We start from the raw sequence: 14,462 nt of genomic DNA on the forward strand, positions 1-14,462 counted from the left end.
GCAGAAAGCTGATGTTCCGCTGTGGCACATACAAACCATTAACGAGAGTTTTGGGTTTTTATGGTTTTTCCGTAAATAGAAGGACCCTCTATCATGTCTTAGTGTGAAATAATTTTTATCTCTACATACATAAGATTTACCTGGGAGGTGCCTGATTCACTCCCAGATTCGGGGTAAGTTCGGCCTCCCTGAGATGGGTTACTTTGTTGTAGCAACTTACGGAAACAACAAAACTTGGGGACTTTCTGGATTGTGCAGAATATTACTAGAATGATCAAAAGCAACATCAAATAGTTTTTATTGTGGCAGAAACTCCAAAACAATCTTGGGACCAGATTAAGCTGAAAAAAAAACTCGATAAATGGCCGGACTTACCCAAGTTCACCCTATATTAAACTGACAATCCACATTCATTTGTACTTTTTCAGTAAAGTGCAAATTTTGTACTAGCCTTGGGAAGGCATAGGGGTTTTGCGCCCAACTTATGTTAATTTCTGCTCGTTTTGAGTTTGACTCGGTTATTTATTGTAATTTCTGTTCGTTTTGAGTTTCATTTATTTATTGATGCTGATTTGTGGTAGTTTCGAGCTTGGTAGATTATTTGATTTTATTTTTGCTCATTTTTTGTTTAATGGAGTTCTTTACTTTTCTTTGAAAAACTTATTTTGTGGAAAAAGTTTTTTTAATTAATTTTACAAATTGATCCAGAGCCTCAATGATGCTCAGGAATGTTATCTAAAGTCCCTTTCTCTGATCCTTTGTCCACTAAAGAGCAATGACCTTTAGTGACCTCTGACAATTTTTTCTAACCTTCCAAGATAATTTTTAACATCTTTCCAAGATAGCAAAATCTCCTCATCAGGAAAGTTACCTAGTTTTTTTTCAACTTGGGATTATCTTGAATTATGGAACAACTGTTGATGAGAAATAAATACAAAAAACTATTTTTTGAATATTGAGTTTTCCCATTACTTAGCTAGATCCCTTCACGAATTTTATTTTGACACATTGTTCCTTCTTATTTGCCAGTAGAAAATGGTTACCAAAATTCTACAAAACTAAATTTTAAAAAATCATATATACCTACTTGGTGCAACCTAGTAAAGAGCAAACCACAGCTCACAGTAGCCAAAAGTTTAATAATGCATTTTGAAAAAAATTCTTGAGATGAAATTTTCATTTTTGGATGATTCAGGAATGATTCACCAAAAAAAAAATGTTTATTTTTAACTGAAAGTAAGGAGCAACATTAAAACTCAAATGAACAGAAATTATTCCTTATATAAGTGGTTGCCCCCCTCCTCAATACCTTGCTCTTTACCCTTAAGCTTTAAGCACTTTTAAAAAAGCTTCCTATTCTAATTAAATGGTCTTTGTGTTTCAGGAACCATTCTTAACACATTAGGACAAACAGTCGAACTTTAGCGTAAAGAGCAAGGTATTGAGGAGGAGGCAACTCCTTCATATGAGGATTAACTTCTGCTCATTTTGAGCTTTAATGTTGCTTTTTACTTTCAGTTAAAAAAAACATTTTTTTCTGATCGTTTTTTCAAATAACGCTGTTAAATCTGGCACACCCTGCATGAAAAATCCCCCTTACGGAAATATCCCCCGTTTAAAATAACCTCCCCCCCCCGTAAAATTCCCTCTGGACAATTTTATCCTCACTGAAAATCTACCTTCGTGAAATTTCCAGCCAACGATTCAGCCTGAAAAATTCTCCCTGGCATACTTTCATTTGAATAAGACTTTAATTTCAAATTGTTTTCCCGATCACTCTTTAAAACCACCCTTCTGTGGAAATTTTTCCGGAAATTCAAACAAGCTGAAAATAACCCTCGAACAATTCCCCCAGAACATCTAGACATGCAATTTTGAATTGGCAAAAAGAAAGTCAGACAAATAAAAAGAATTTCGTATAGAAATTCTGTCAAATCCCCCCAGAAAAAAAATTCCCCTGGAAAGTTCCCCTCCCCCATGCAAAAATTCTCCCAATGGAAATCCACCCCAAGCCCAAAATCCCCCCTACCCAAAAAATGTCTGTATACTTCCCAATAAAAAATACTATATGTAAACAATAGGCATGTTTAATAATTTACAGGCTTCTTCAGCAGTCTGTGAGGGGTAACATTACCTCTAAAATCATAATTATTGAATCAGTCGACTATGCTGAGCAAATTTACTATGTTAAAATTTTTACCCTACAACTTTGGGGGAAAAGGCGTGTGAGGGGAGCTAGTTGTCCTCCAATCTTTTTGGTTACTTAAAAGGGCACTAGAGCTTTTAATTTCCGTTTAAATGTACTTTCTCCTAATCTTCTAGGACCATTATTTCGATACAATCACCCCTGAAAAAAAAAACATCCATGATCTTTCTTCTAGCTAAAAGCAAATTTCCACATTTTTTCATATAGAAGCTTGAAGCTTCTAAAGTAGGATTCTCTGATACGCTGAATCTGATAGTGTGATTTTCATGAAGAATCCTTGACTTTTAAGGGGTGTTTTCCCACTTTTTCCAAACTGAGGCAAATCTTATCAGGTTTGTACCTTTCGATGAGTAAAACAAAACTTGATCAATCTAGTATATTTGAATCAGCATAATAAGCTGACTCTTTTGATGTATCTATTGATATCAAAATTACGTTTTTTATAGTTTCAGTTACTTTTGAGCCGAGTCACTCCACACTTCAAGTTTCTTGACACAAACCGTTTGATACCTATTATTGCGATTCATCTTAATTGTAAAATGCTACTGCAAAAACTAATTTATAGGAATTTCAAAAAAGAGCCTAGCACACCTGAAAACAGCGTTGGAACAAAATAAAAAGTGCACCATTGGAATCACTATGGTTGAAAACTTCATACAACACACTTAATCCCCCCGCCTCCCAAACAAAAAGGAAAATCACAAAGGCAAAGGTCACTTTAATGTGTGGTGACAAATACAAGTGTTCACTTTCATTATAGTAGAGTACTGAAAGAAATGAAAAACTACCAAAGATTGTATGGATCACAGGTGTATGACCATCTGAATTTTGGCAGAAAACATTTTACCTTAATTTTAGCAGTTCGCTATCTTTTTCAATGGATTTAAATTTTAAAATTGCAATTCATCTTATTTCAGTAGAATGTTAAGCCATCTTATGGCCTTTTTTTTGTGAATTCAAGAAATTGATTTTTGAGTCTTTTAAAACCTTGTAAATCAGGATCGAGCAAAGGTACACGTTCATCAAAGATCAGTGTTCTTTGGAGAAGAAAGGGCTATAGGTAGGCACTTCAAAGAGCCTTCCCATGGGATCATTGAGACTTCAAATCTATTCCTGAGGGTTAATTTTCATCTAACTAAACTACTTTCCAGGATAGACCCATGCCCCACACCTAGGATTTTGCTGTAACTACAGTTGTTCTACTACTTATGTAGGTAGAAAGTGAACATATCACTTAAACTTTTTGTAAGCTCTTTTTAAATGTACAAATCATTTCTTTTGAAGATTTTATTTTCAGCTCTTAAGGGCAACCTTAGAGTGACAACTTGTTCCTTATTAGAAAGTGTACAAAAATTCTGAAAACTCCTTTAAAACAATGATAAAACTTCCTTATTTTATTCCTAAAATTGTATCCCCCCCCCCCTCCTGATGGATGTATATAGAGTCCACTATATACCTATTTAGAATAACTTTCATTAGCCTAGTGCATCGATTTCCTTCTTTATTATTTTCAGCAAACATTCAGCTGGCAGGAAGTGAAGTGAGAAGGAGAAAGTGAGTAAATTTTAAAAATGAGATCATGTTGAAAAAAGTTTTTCAAACGAAAGTAAAAAGTGAAGTTGAAACTTAAAATAAACAAAATCACTGCTTTGCAGTCTATGCAACATACTTTTGAAAAACTGTTTCAGATAATCTAGTTTGTGATGCTCCCTATGGTTTTAGAATTCTGAAAAACTAGCCCTTTGCTTTGTTTGTTTTAAGTTTTGATGTTGCTCCTTAGGCCTGCTTTCAGTTGAAAAAACTTTTTTTATTTAATTTCTGAATATTTCTAGACGTAAATAATTTCTTAGACCACACTGCTTTTCCATTAAAAACAAAAAAACAAAAAAAAATTTTTAAACACGAAAAACGGGTTTTAATTTTCTAACAAGCAGTGAACTACAAAACAATTAATTATGCACAAAAGCTCCGAATATTTCGGCCCGACATCCGGGAGCCTTTCTCAACGTAAAAAAAATAAATAAATAAAGCAAAAAACAAAACAACTTAAATTACATTACAATAAAACATACTAAACACATAAAGAGAACAAAAAGCAAAAACGAAAGAAAAATGTAAATAAATAAGAACAAAACTCACATATTAATTAAACACTTCCATTAAAAATTTCGTGTTTAAAAATTTTTTTTTTGTTTTGAATATTTCTAGATAATGCGGGGAAATCTTGCTCCCCCTCCATGGAAAATTCCTTCCCCCACGGAAAATCCCTGCATGGAAAGTTCTTCTCGCGCAAAATACCCTCCCCCAGGAAAACTCCATTCTAGCTGAAAATTCCCCCAGAAAATTTCTTGTGGACGATTTCGGGAAACAAAAATTTCTCAGTGCACTTTCATTTGAAAAATACTTTAATTTTTGATTATTTTTAAAATCACGTTGGAAATCCCCAGCTCCGTAGGGTTGAAACCTCTACAGTAGGGTTCTCTGATATGCTGAACCTGATGGTGCAATGTACATTAAGATTCTTTGACTTTTAGGGGGTGTTTCGCCTATTTTTGTAAAATACGGCCAATTTTCTCTGGCTAGTAGCCTTTCATGGACAAAAATAAACTTAATAAATTTTATTTATTTGGAATCAGCATAATAAGCCAATTCTTTTTATATATGCATTGATATCAAATTCCATCTTTTAGAGTTTTGGTTACTATTGAGCAGCATTGCTCCTTACTTACAGTTCATTACAACAAACTGTTAGAAAACACAAAAACCCAAATAACAAAACAGGATTAGAAGCAGACAAATTCTTAGTTGTCGTGCTGAAAATAAAGAATAATTTATTAGACACTCAACAGTCTTTTACCAATAATGAAATCAATACATTTTACTAAACAATTTTAATTTTCTAAAAAGGTCAAGCAATCAGTAAAGCTGTTCTTAGAATCTATGCCCCTACACAGATTCAGAAAAATACCTTTTTTGTGAAGTATTTTTATGGGAAAATGCCCCTTTTTCATTGAAATAACAACAACAAAAATTACCCCCCCCCCCTCTAGATATTGAAAAATAGATTTTGCACCCTCCGCCTTTCTTTTAAAGAATTGATACCAATAGCCTAGATCAGAAATAGCTTAGTTCTGTTAGTCAGCAGATGGTCAATTAAACTTATTAAGGGAGCTCGGAACAACAGCATACAGGATGGGGGACTTTAAGCCTTAGGTCACAGTTTCACACCAAGGAGATTATGGTGGTTCCCTTTTCATGTACTGCAGCATTTCCACTCCAGAAATGACACCCATAGTGTCATTCTGAGATGAGTGAATAGTTGCCCAAAGCAATTATTATATTTGGAAAGAGAATAAAAAGGCATCAAGTGATGTCTTCACTTTCTTCCTAGCTAGGTGATAGAAAAATGGAAGAATTCTGGCCCCAAAAATCAGCACTGCATTCTCTGTCATCATTCATCTCACTGGAAGATGACCAGGATCTGCACATCTGCAAAAAGGGGTACTTCAAATACCACCTCAACAAACTGTGCCCAGAATGTGCTTACAGGGTTAATTTTTATGTTAAATATATTATATTTGCTAGAAGTTAAATTACAAGTTCCTATCTTAAGTATTTTTTATTTACAAGTATTTAGTTGTGGGGTAAATATTTACCCTACCCATCACTTATGTTACGAGAAAACCTTTGACCAGTTAAGGGTTCAGTTGCATAGACTTCAGAAGAAGTAGATCAATGGCATCTGAACTTGCAACAATTTTCAAAACAGCAGAGGTAAAGACACCAATCGTACAGGTTTATTCTATTAAAATTAAAACAAAGCTCAAACTAATGGTATGTTTCTCACCTGTTTTTAAAACATTTGATAGCATTGATAAATTTCTGTGTGGTAACAAAAATAGATATCTTTGGGGTCCCTTTAAGGGCTCAAGATGCAATTTGCTCCACAAGCAATTATTAAATTGTGAAAAGAGCATAAAAAAGGCACCAAGTGATATGTTCACTTTTATTCCAGCTAAATCATGTTGTAAACCACAAATCTAATGGTATATTGGTTATGATTAGGCCTATAAAATTATTCTACATAGGGGCCCCTAGTAGCCTAGTAATGGTCAGATATTCCAATTAAAAAGAATCTGTTTTTTGTAAATTTGAATTTAGACAGAAGTTACCCCTACACCCTAGTTTATTTAAGTACAATTATTATGTTTCCCATTCCTTTCTTAGATTAAATATACCCAAGGATGACTCTGTCTGGATGGGTTATTTTAACTTTAAGATCCTGTGTAAAAGATTAGGTTTAAGCTTTAAATGTGTGGCAAAGATTAAACTCCACTGTTGTCAATAAATATATTTGAAATTGTGAGTGTTGTTTATGGTCAAAATATTCAAGCTAGTCATATACTTGTTAGGAAGATTTTGACACATCTAATGGCAAACAATACACTTTCTAGGGAGCATGCTATAGGTTTTATAATGATTTAGCAGTAAAATTTTAAATGAGCTATTTTTGTTATCTTGGAAAGGGATTAGATTAGGAAAGTGAAACTTTTAGGAATGGATCTAAAGACTAAAGTATATCCCAGGAGGGAATTTCGAACTACCTAAATCTTCTCCTTTTCCCTCTAGAGGGGACTGACCTTTAAATCTCTTTGTGTTATAGAAGTGAAAACATGCAAAAGAGACCTTCTGCTTAAATGAAGTACAAGAAATGTGTTTTCAGACTCACAACTTGGCTTAATCCCTATTTGTGAGGTTTTAATGATCTGCAAGTACTTTTCTTAAATTTTGAAAAAAATACAAAATAGCAAGAACTGCATTTTTAAAACTAAAACCAGAGAAATAGAAATTGAAAACTGAAAGTTAAGGTAGAATGTTGTTTTGTCAAAATTCCAATAGGTAGTAGACCTGTCAAGTAGGCAAATTTCTAAGACTTAGAAAACAGAAGAGTGTTAACATAGTAGCTTGGTAATACCTTCCAAGGGTATGCCCTACTGAAAGTTTCATTTTCTAAACCTAACCCCTTTAAAAGATAGTGAAAAGTATCATGTCTAGAATTTTACCAATTGAGCTGTTAAATGGTGGATTAGCTGGCTGACTACTGGGTATTTTACCCTTGTCTATAATGAAGTAAGAATTTTTTTATTACCGTGTTTCCTTGTTTGATATAGCCCCTACTGCTCAAGTTGTTCATTCATTGATGCATTATAGAACTGTTTTTGTTTTTTGTTAGTTTCTTTCTGCTTAGCATGAGACAAGATAAAGAGAAGTGAGAGAATAGATGGAAGATATATAATTTGGGCTATATATTTGCACATTAGGGTTGGTATGGGTAAAGTATTTGGAGAGTATCAAGTTAGAAAACAAACTTTATTCATAATATGCAGAATAATTGTACCTAACACATTAGGCATACAGAACCACTATACTTCATCCCCCTCCCCCTAATGTGCAAATACATAAATTGTAGGTAGGAACCTAAATTTAACACCTTAAATTGTAGGTAGGAACAATCTAAGGATTTCTCCTTATAGAGCTCCAGAATGATGACTCAAGTTGTATACAAAGTTCTTTAGCAACCAGGTGCTGTTCCATAGTCAGTAGCATCCCAAATGACTTTACACTCTCTGGAGGACCACTCAGCATCCAGCCTTCATTTGAAAACATCAATAGATTCAGCAGTAACTGTTTCATTAGATGGTTTGTCTAAACTGTTGACAATCTGTGATGGAAAGAATTGACTGCAGACTCTAGATATTGTAGACTGCTTGACAAGTTTCAGGTGATGACCTCTAGTTCTTGAGCTGGTACCAACAGAAAGGAATAATGCTGGGAGAGCATTAGCCAAAATAACTTATAGACCAAAATAGCATCCCCTCTATTTCTCCTGTAAACAAGTGTAGGCAGATTCAGCTTTGATAGTCTTACAGGGTAAGAAAGCTCCTGCATGCCAGATATCTCTTTGGGGGCATGTCTCTGCAAATTTTCAAGAACTTTTATGTCTTTTTAAAATATGGGGAGGCAAGAGACATTCAAACTTCAAGCTTAGAATGCACAAGTCCATTAAATAGAAGACTGATCATTTTATGGGAACAAGTAGAAATAGTACACTTAATCAGTCCCATAGTTGTACTAGCCCAAGCAGCAGACCTCTTAGCATGAGTGCTGAATTTTAGTTCATTGTCAATAGTGACACCAAGATCCTGCTCATTATTTATAGAGGAGAGTGGGTGGCCTAAGAAAAATAAGAGTGACAAGGATTCAGTTTGCCAAAGTGAATGCATAAAGAGTTTGCTGAAGGTTGTTTGCATAAAGAGTTGATTTGATGCTGATAATGGAAGGAGCATCAATGATGAAGATATTAAATAGTGTAGGAACCAAAACACTTCCCTGAGGAACTCTACTTAGAACATGCATAAAGGAAGAAAGAACACAATTACCAGAGTCATCAAATAGCTGAACACATTGAGATTGAAAATAGAGAAAATCAAGGATCCAGAGCAGGGATTTCTCTTCAAGCTTGACTGCATGTAATTCAATTACAAGTCAATGCAAAAAATTTTTTCAAAAGCTTTAGAAAAGGCAAGCAGAATCATCTCCGCAGGCACCCCCATATCAAGCAACTTGGTGTTACAATCATATGATTCAATTAGATTGGTGTCAACAGATCTTCCTGAACAAAAGCCATGTTGTGAACTGTGTAAAACATTATTCACCTCAAGGTATTTAACAACTGCAGAATTGATTATTCTTTGAAGAACCTTAACAACTGCTGATGTCATGCTAATGGGTTGATAATTTTCAGCAAGGTCCTTTCTACCTTTTTTAAATACAGGAATGATATATGCAGTTTTCCAATCCAGAGGTAGTCTGGAAAGATTGAATGGCGACTTGAACAGCAAGGAAAGAGGTTGACACAAAACTCTACAATGTTCTTGTAGGATATGTTGGTGAATGCCATCTGGGCCAGTAGATTTATTCAGTTTGAGGGATGCAAGTTCCTTTAGAACCAATGTATCAGTAATGACAATTGGTTCTATCTTATGTGATACATCATATAAAGGAAGTGTGGGATGAACAATACTGGAATTGGAGGTAAAAACAGATGAAAATTTCAACTTTCTCAAACCTTCTCTTCAACTCCTCAAACCTTCTCTTCAACTCCTTTATTTGGCTGGTTGTCTGATTACAAAAATATTTGAAGACTTGATTATTTTGACCAAATCAAAATCAAATTCCTGAAGTTTGAACAGAAATTACAAATTGTTCTATCCTCAGTTAAAGATATTGTTCTTCAAAAACTTGAATTCAAAGCTAACAAATCCAAAAAACTGGTAAGTGTGATATTTGTAAAACTTCATGTAAATCATATGCTTGATTCTTTGGAATTGTAAACAAGTCCCTGACAGTTCTGGGAGGTTTTCTAAGAGTTTTTGGTTTGTCTAGATAAATTGTGCAATTAACTAGCCTACTTTTCAACTTTTGAAATTCTGTTTGTTGCAATCTCTTTTTTCTGAACTTGATTTAAGAAAGTAGTTTCTGCCCCTCAGGAATTGAGTGAACAGTACAAAAAGTAAACCCAAATATTTTGGTCCATTACAAATTACTCCTATATGTTATTACTTTTTAATACTATGTCATCTTGAAGATTTTGGGATTAAATAAGACATGGTCTTATTTTTTCTATAGCAATTTTATACTTGTGTTTTCTGTAGATTGGCTTGCTTACTTTGGTAGTTAAAAAGGTAATCTTTGTGCCTTTTTTGCCATGAAAATTCTAGTGCAAGACCTTCATACATCCAGAATTTCTGTTTTTACATTTGAACAACTCTCATCAATATTGTCAGTTATAAGCTGTTTCTAGTTTACATTGGTAAGACTTTCAGAGACTAGTTTGCAGTGTACATATTTTTGCTGCTTAGAAGAAGGTTGTTTGGTAGGCAGACATAACTCCAAAATAACTACTATATGGTTGCTATTACCAATAGGTGTGGTTATTACATTCTTAATATGTAGGTCAGGATTACTGAGAATAACCATATCAAGAGTGTTGGAGACTTAACCTTCCCTGAAATGAGTTGGTTGTAATATTGTTTGATAGAGGGAATTATCAGAGAGGGCAGATAAAAAAAGGAAAATCTCTAGTAACAAACCCAGATCTATTACTCCATTGGATTTCAGGAAGTTCAAAGTCCACCAGAAGGACCAGATCATAGCTGGCAAAATTGGATATCACATGTAATAACATAGCAGCCAAATTAGATTCAGAGTCCAAAACACATGGAGCACTGGGCTTCTATAAATAATACCCACTAAAATTGAGATTGTTTGATTGTGTATCTTTATCCAAAAAGACTCAATTCCATCAGTAGTCAGAGAATTAAAATGACTAAGACTAACCTTTAGTCTATGTCTTATATATAAGCACACTCCTCTGTGGCAAAGTGATGAATTCAGGTTTGAAAAGAGTTGGTAACCACCGATTTTATTTCATAAGGCAAGTCAAATGAGTAGTCAAAAACAAACCAAACCATGATAATAGGCTAGGCCTCAGCATAAAATTAGTAATCTAAAACAGTCTCTATTTTTATTCTGGCATGTCTCCTTCTGGAAAGCCATTATTCTTAACCCTTTACCTCAATAAAATATACTTACCCTCATCTCTTCATGACAAACAGCCAAGGCAGTAAATTTTTACCGAATCATGTTACTGACTTACAAATAAAGTGAATATACTATTTAATGCCTTTTTTTATGCTCTTTCCAAATATAATAATCATTTTTGTCAGAAATGAATTTCAGCCCCCAGCCCTATATATACCAATTCAGGGTATATTTTTGCACGTTAGGGGGTGGAGATAAAGTTTAAATTTACCACGCATTTACGCCATAAGTAAAATCTGCCCCACCCCCTCGAATGTGCAAATATATAGCCTACCCTGAATTGGTATATAGACTATAGGGGTAGGGGTAAAATTCATTTTGAACAAAAATGATTATTATATTTGGATAGACCATAAAAAACATCAAGTGGTATATTCACTTTATTTGTAAGTCAATAATATGATTTGGTAAAAATTTACTGCCTAGGCTAGTCTAAAACACATTCCTCACCTATTCATGAAACTATAGGCTAGGCCTGTTTTTTAGCACTAAGATCTTACATCTTTCTGCAAAGATTATCATTTTTTAACTCATCTTTGTTCTAAGATCTTACAGCTCACTGATGTTAGCAAAAAGTGTGAAGACCAGGGTTGCCACTCGGCTGGTTTTTTTGATGCCACTTTGGGTGGCAAAATAGTGTCAATTTTGTGTAAAAAGTGTCATTTTCCAAAAATTTGCCGCTCGCGACGCTTCGCATCGCGAGCGCTCATATCAACAGGCTTTTAAAATTTAAAATATTGGCCAATCCGTTTGGGATCATCCCCACGTGGTTTCCCACATCTTTAACTTCTCCAACATGAAATGTTGGATCTAATGCCATCTATCAACTATAAAAAAGAAATTTTGATTTTACTTAGTCGGTGCTGATTTCCGGCTTTGCGCAGCACTTCCACTCTTGTCAACTCTCCAGCCCCCCTCCTAAAAACCCGCTAAAACACAAATGGTGCTTACTGTATAAAATGGGAAATCGTCCCACAGAGTACTTTCTTCTCTTTTTTTTCAAAAACTAGTGAAGAAACTATAAGACAGCTATATAATGTAATTTAATTATCACAACCTGAATATAATAAGTTTCACGAGAACTCTCGCCACTCCCAGTAAATTTTTCTTTACGATGTCTCCAGGGACTAAGGCATAGGAACAGTCAACTAGCATTTTAAGTATCAATATGAAAGCACCTTTATAATAAAAATTAGCATTTAGTTTATCAGTGTGAAAGCACATTTACAATCAAATATTAGTGGGAATATAATAACTAAAATGAGGAAGTTGTCCAAATTCAAAAATTTAAGTAAGAAAAAAAGTGAAATTAGATTGTGATTTTGCTAATGATTGTATAGGATTAAAGATAATGGAAGTTTTGGTATCAATTTTGTTTTTAGTATGATGGTATGTATGAATATTCATTCGTCCATTGCCAAGAGTTCAAAGAAAAATATGAAAAATATGAACGGAAATGTTAGAGCACATTTTGCATCACTGGCCCAGCTACTGAAGAGGTCACTGTATATTTTTGTGAGACACCAGTGAGCTCAGTTTGTTGCTGAGTTGTTGTTGCGTAATGTCACCAGTGAGCTTTTCAGTCACTGGGCTTCAAGAGCTCTAGTGACGGAAATTGATGAAAAGACGCGTAAAGTTAAGCAGTCACTGGCCCAGTGACTGGTTAACATTAGTAACAGCTATTAACATAGTGGCGCAAAAATACACTCTTAGCTTTTCTTTCTGTTTTCTTCTTTGAATTGTAGTCAACACTCAACTAATAAAACATAAAAATTGAATTCGGACCCACTCAAGAATTGCAAACCGCTTGACTGACTTATCGTCTATGAGCATACAAATTATTGCAACAACACAAAATAGTTGAACCAAACAACTGAAAACAATTGAAGGCTTCTCCACCACAATGCAGTTAAATGTCTATCTCTGTCCGCTCCATTGCCAAGTATTTCGTACCCGAACTCACAGGATGAAATTCGCTTATCAGTGATAAGAATAAGAATATAAAAATTTATCACACACAGATAGAGACAAACACGTTTATGTTTTCACCGCAAAGAAAGATTCTTGCATCCAATAATTGCCGAGCGCGGAGTTAAGATAAGAATCTTAACTGACAGAAAAAGGATATCGATGCATATCTACATTGAGAATTTTCCTTCCGGTTTTTTGTCGGAAAAAATTCTTTTTTTGTAAAATAGTGCTACTTAGCAAAAAAAGTGTCACTTTTGCTAAAAAGTGTCCTAATAGTGTCAGGTTTCCCAAAAAGTGCCATTTTTTTAAAAAAGTGTCAAAAGTGGCACTAAAGTGTCACCGGTGGCAACCCTGGTGAAGACCACCACTGTTCTAACATATAGAACAATGATGAGAGAACTTTGATGATCTACTCATCATTAGGTCTGTTTTTTAGCACTAAGATCTTACATCTTTCTGCAAAGATTATTGTTCTCAGACTGCTGATCAGAGCAGAATGATGAGACGTTTGCACAAAAATGACCAAAGATGTAAGATCTTTGTTCAAAGATTTCACTTTTAAGCGTTTTCTGACAAAAGATGTAAGATCTTAGCACATTTATGAGTGAAAAAACAGGCCTATTGTTCTCAGACCGCTGATCAGAATGATGAGATATTTGCACAAAAACGACCAAAGATATAAGATCTTTGTTCAAATATTTCACTTTTAAGCGTTTTCTGACAAAAGATGTAAGATCTTAGCACATTGATGAGTGAAAAAACAGGCCTATTGTTCTCAGACGGCTGATCAGAGCAGAATGATTAAAGCCGTTTGCACAAAAACAACCGAAGATTTAAGATCTTAGTTCAAAAATTTCACTTTTAAGCGTCTTCTGACAAAAGATGTAAGATCTTAGCATATTGATCAGTTAAAAAATGGCCCTTATAGCCTACTTTAATGGGCATTTGAGGCTTACCTCCACTTCGATAGACTCAGAGCCAATAAACTGAAATGATTTAATGTCTGGTTTCAATTTTAAGACATAACTGATTGGTCGCAGGGCCACTGGAAGACGAGAAAATGTAGCTTTCATTCTTTGGACACGTTAAATTTAAAATTGATGCCTATTATAAACAGTGTTGCCAGATTCTTAGTCTATAAATGTACCACTGAGCATCCAAAAGTGTATCATATTTAGCTAGAATGTGTTAATCTTGAAATTTCAGAAACATGATGTGTGTTTTTTTTAACAGTTGTATTATATGCCAAAAAGTTTTATTATTTACAGAATTGTAGGTACTTGTTAATTAAACGAAACAAACTCAAGATTTAGCTTTGATTAGATCTGAGAAAACCGGCTTAATAGCCACAAGCTGGTTCATAGCCACAACCGGTTTGTTAGTATTGTCTCGAATAAACGTATGTTTTGTAGTAGGTTGGGGTGGCATGTCAATGTTATTTCTTTAGTAAGAAAAAACAGGCAAGAATAGTTGTGTTTATTTCATCAATATGTTTTGTTTTTGTTTTTTCTCGTTAGTATTCGAGCTCTACTCTCCGCCAACAGAAAAATAGTGTATTTTATTTCTATTGTAATAAAGAATCTTGAACAAATACAAGTGACAGAATAAATAAGAAATATAT

At 34.3% G+C, this 14,462-nt stretch overlaps 1 protein-coding gene across 1 annotated transcript in view; it reads right to left on the bottom strand.

Annotated features, from left to right (window-relative positions):
* LOC148946998 (puromycin-sensitive aminopeptidase-like protein) overlaps positions 1-13,934 on the bottom strand; it is a 55,054-nt gene extending 41,120 nt beyond the window's left edge. The window contains exon 1 of the mRNA XM_089096484.1: positions 13,798-13,934. Coding sequence (XP_088952610.1) covers positions 13,798-13,914 — 117 coding nt within the window. The 5' untranslated portion in view covers positions 13,915-13,934. The remainder of the gene's footprint in view (positions 1-13,797) is intronic.
* Positions 13,935-14,462: the final 528 nt, after the last annotated feature.

Source organism: Artemia sp. Qi Xiang Cuo, chromosome 11 (genome assembly GCF_049724085.1).
Source record: "Artemia sp. Qi Xiang Cuo chromosome 11, ASM4972408v1, whole genome shotgun sequence".
NCBI lineage: Eukaryota > Metazoa > Arthropoda > Branchiopoda > Anostraca > Artemiidae > Artemia > Artemia sp. Qi Xiang Cuo.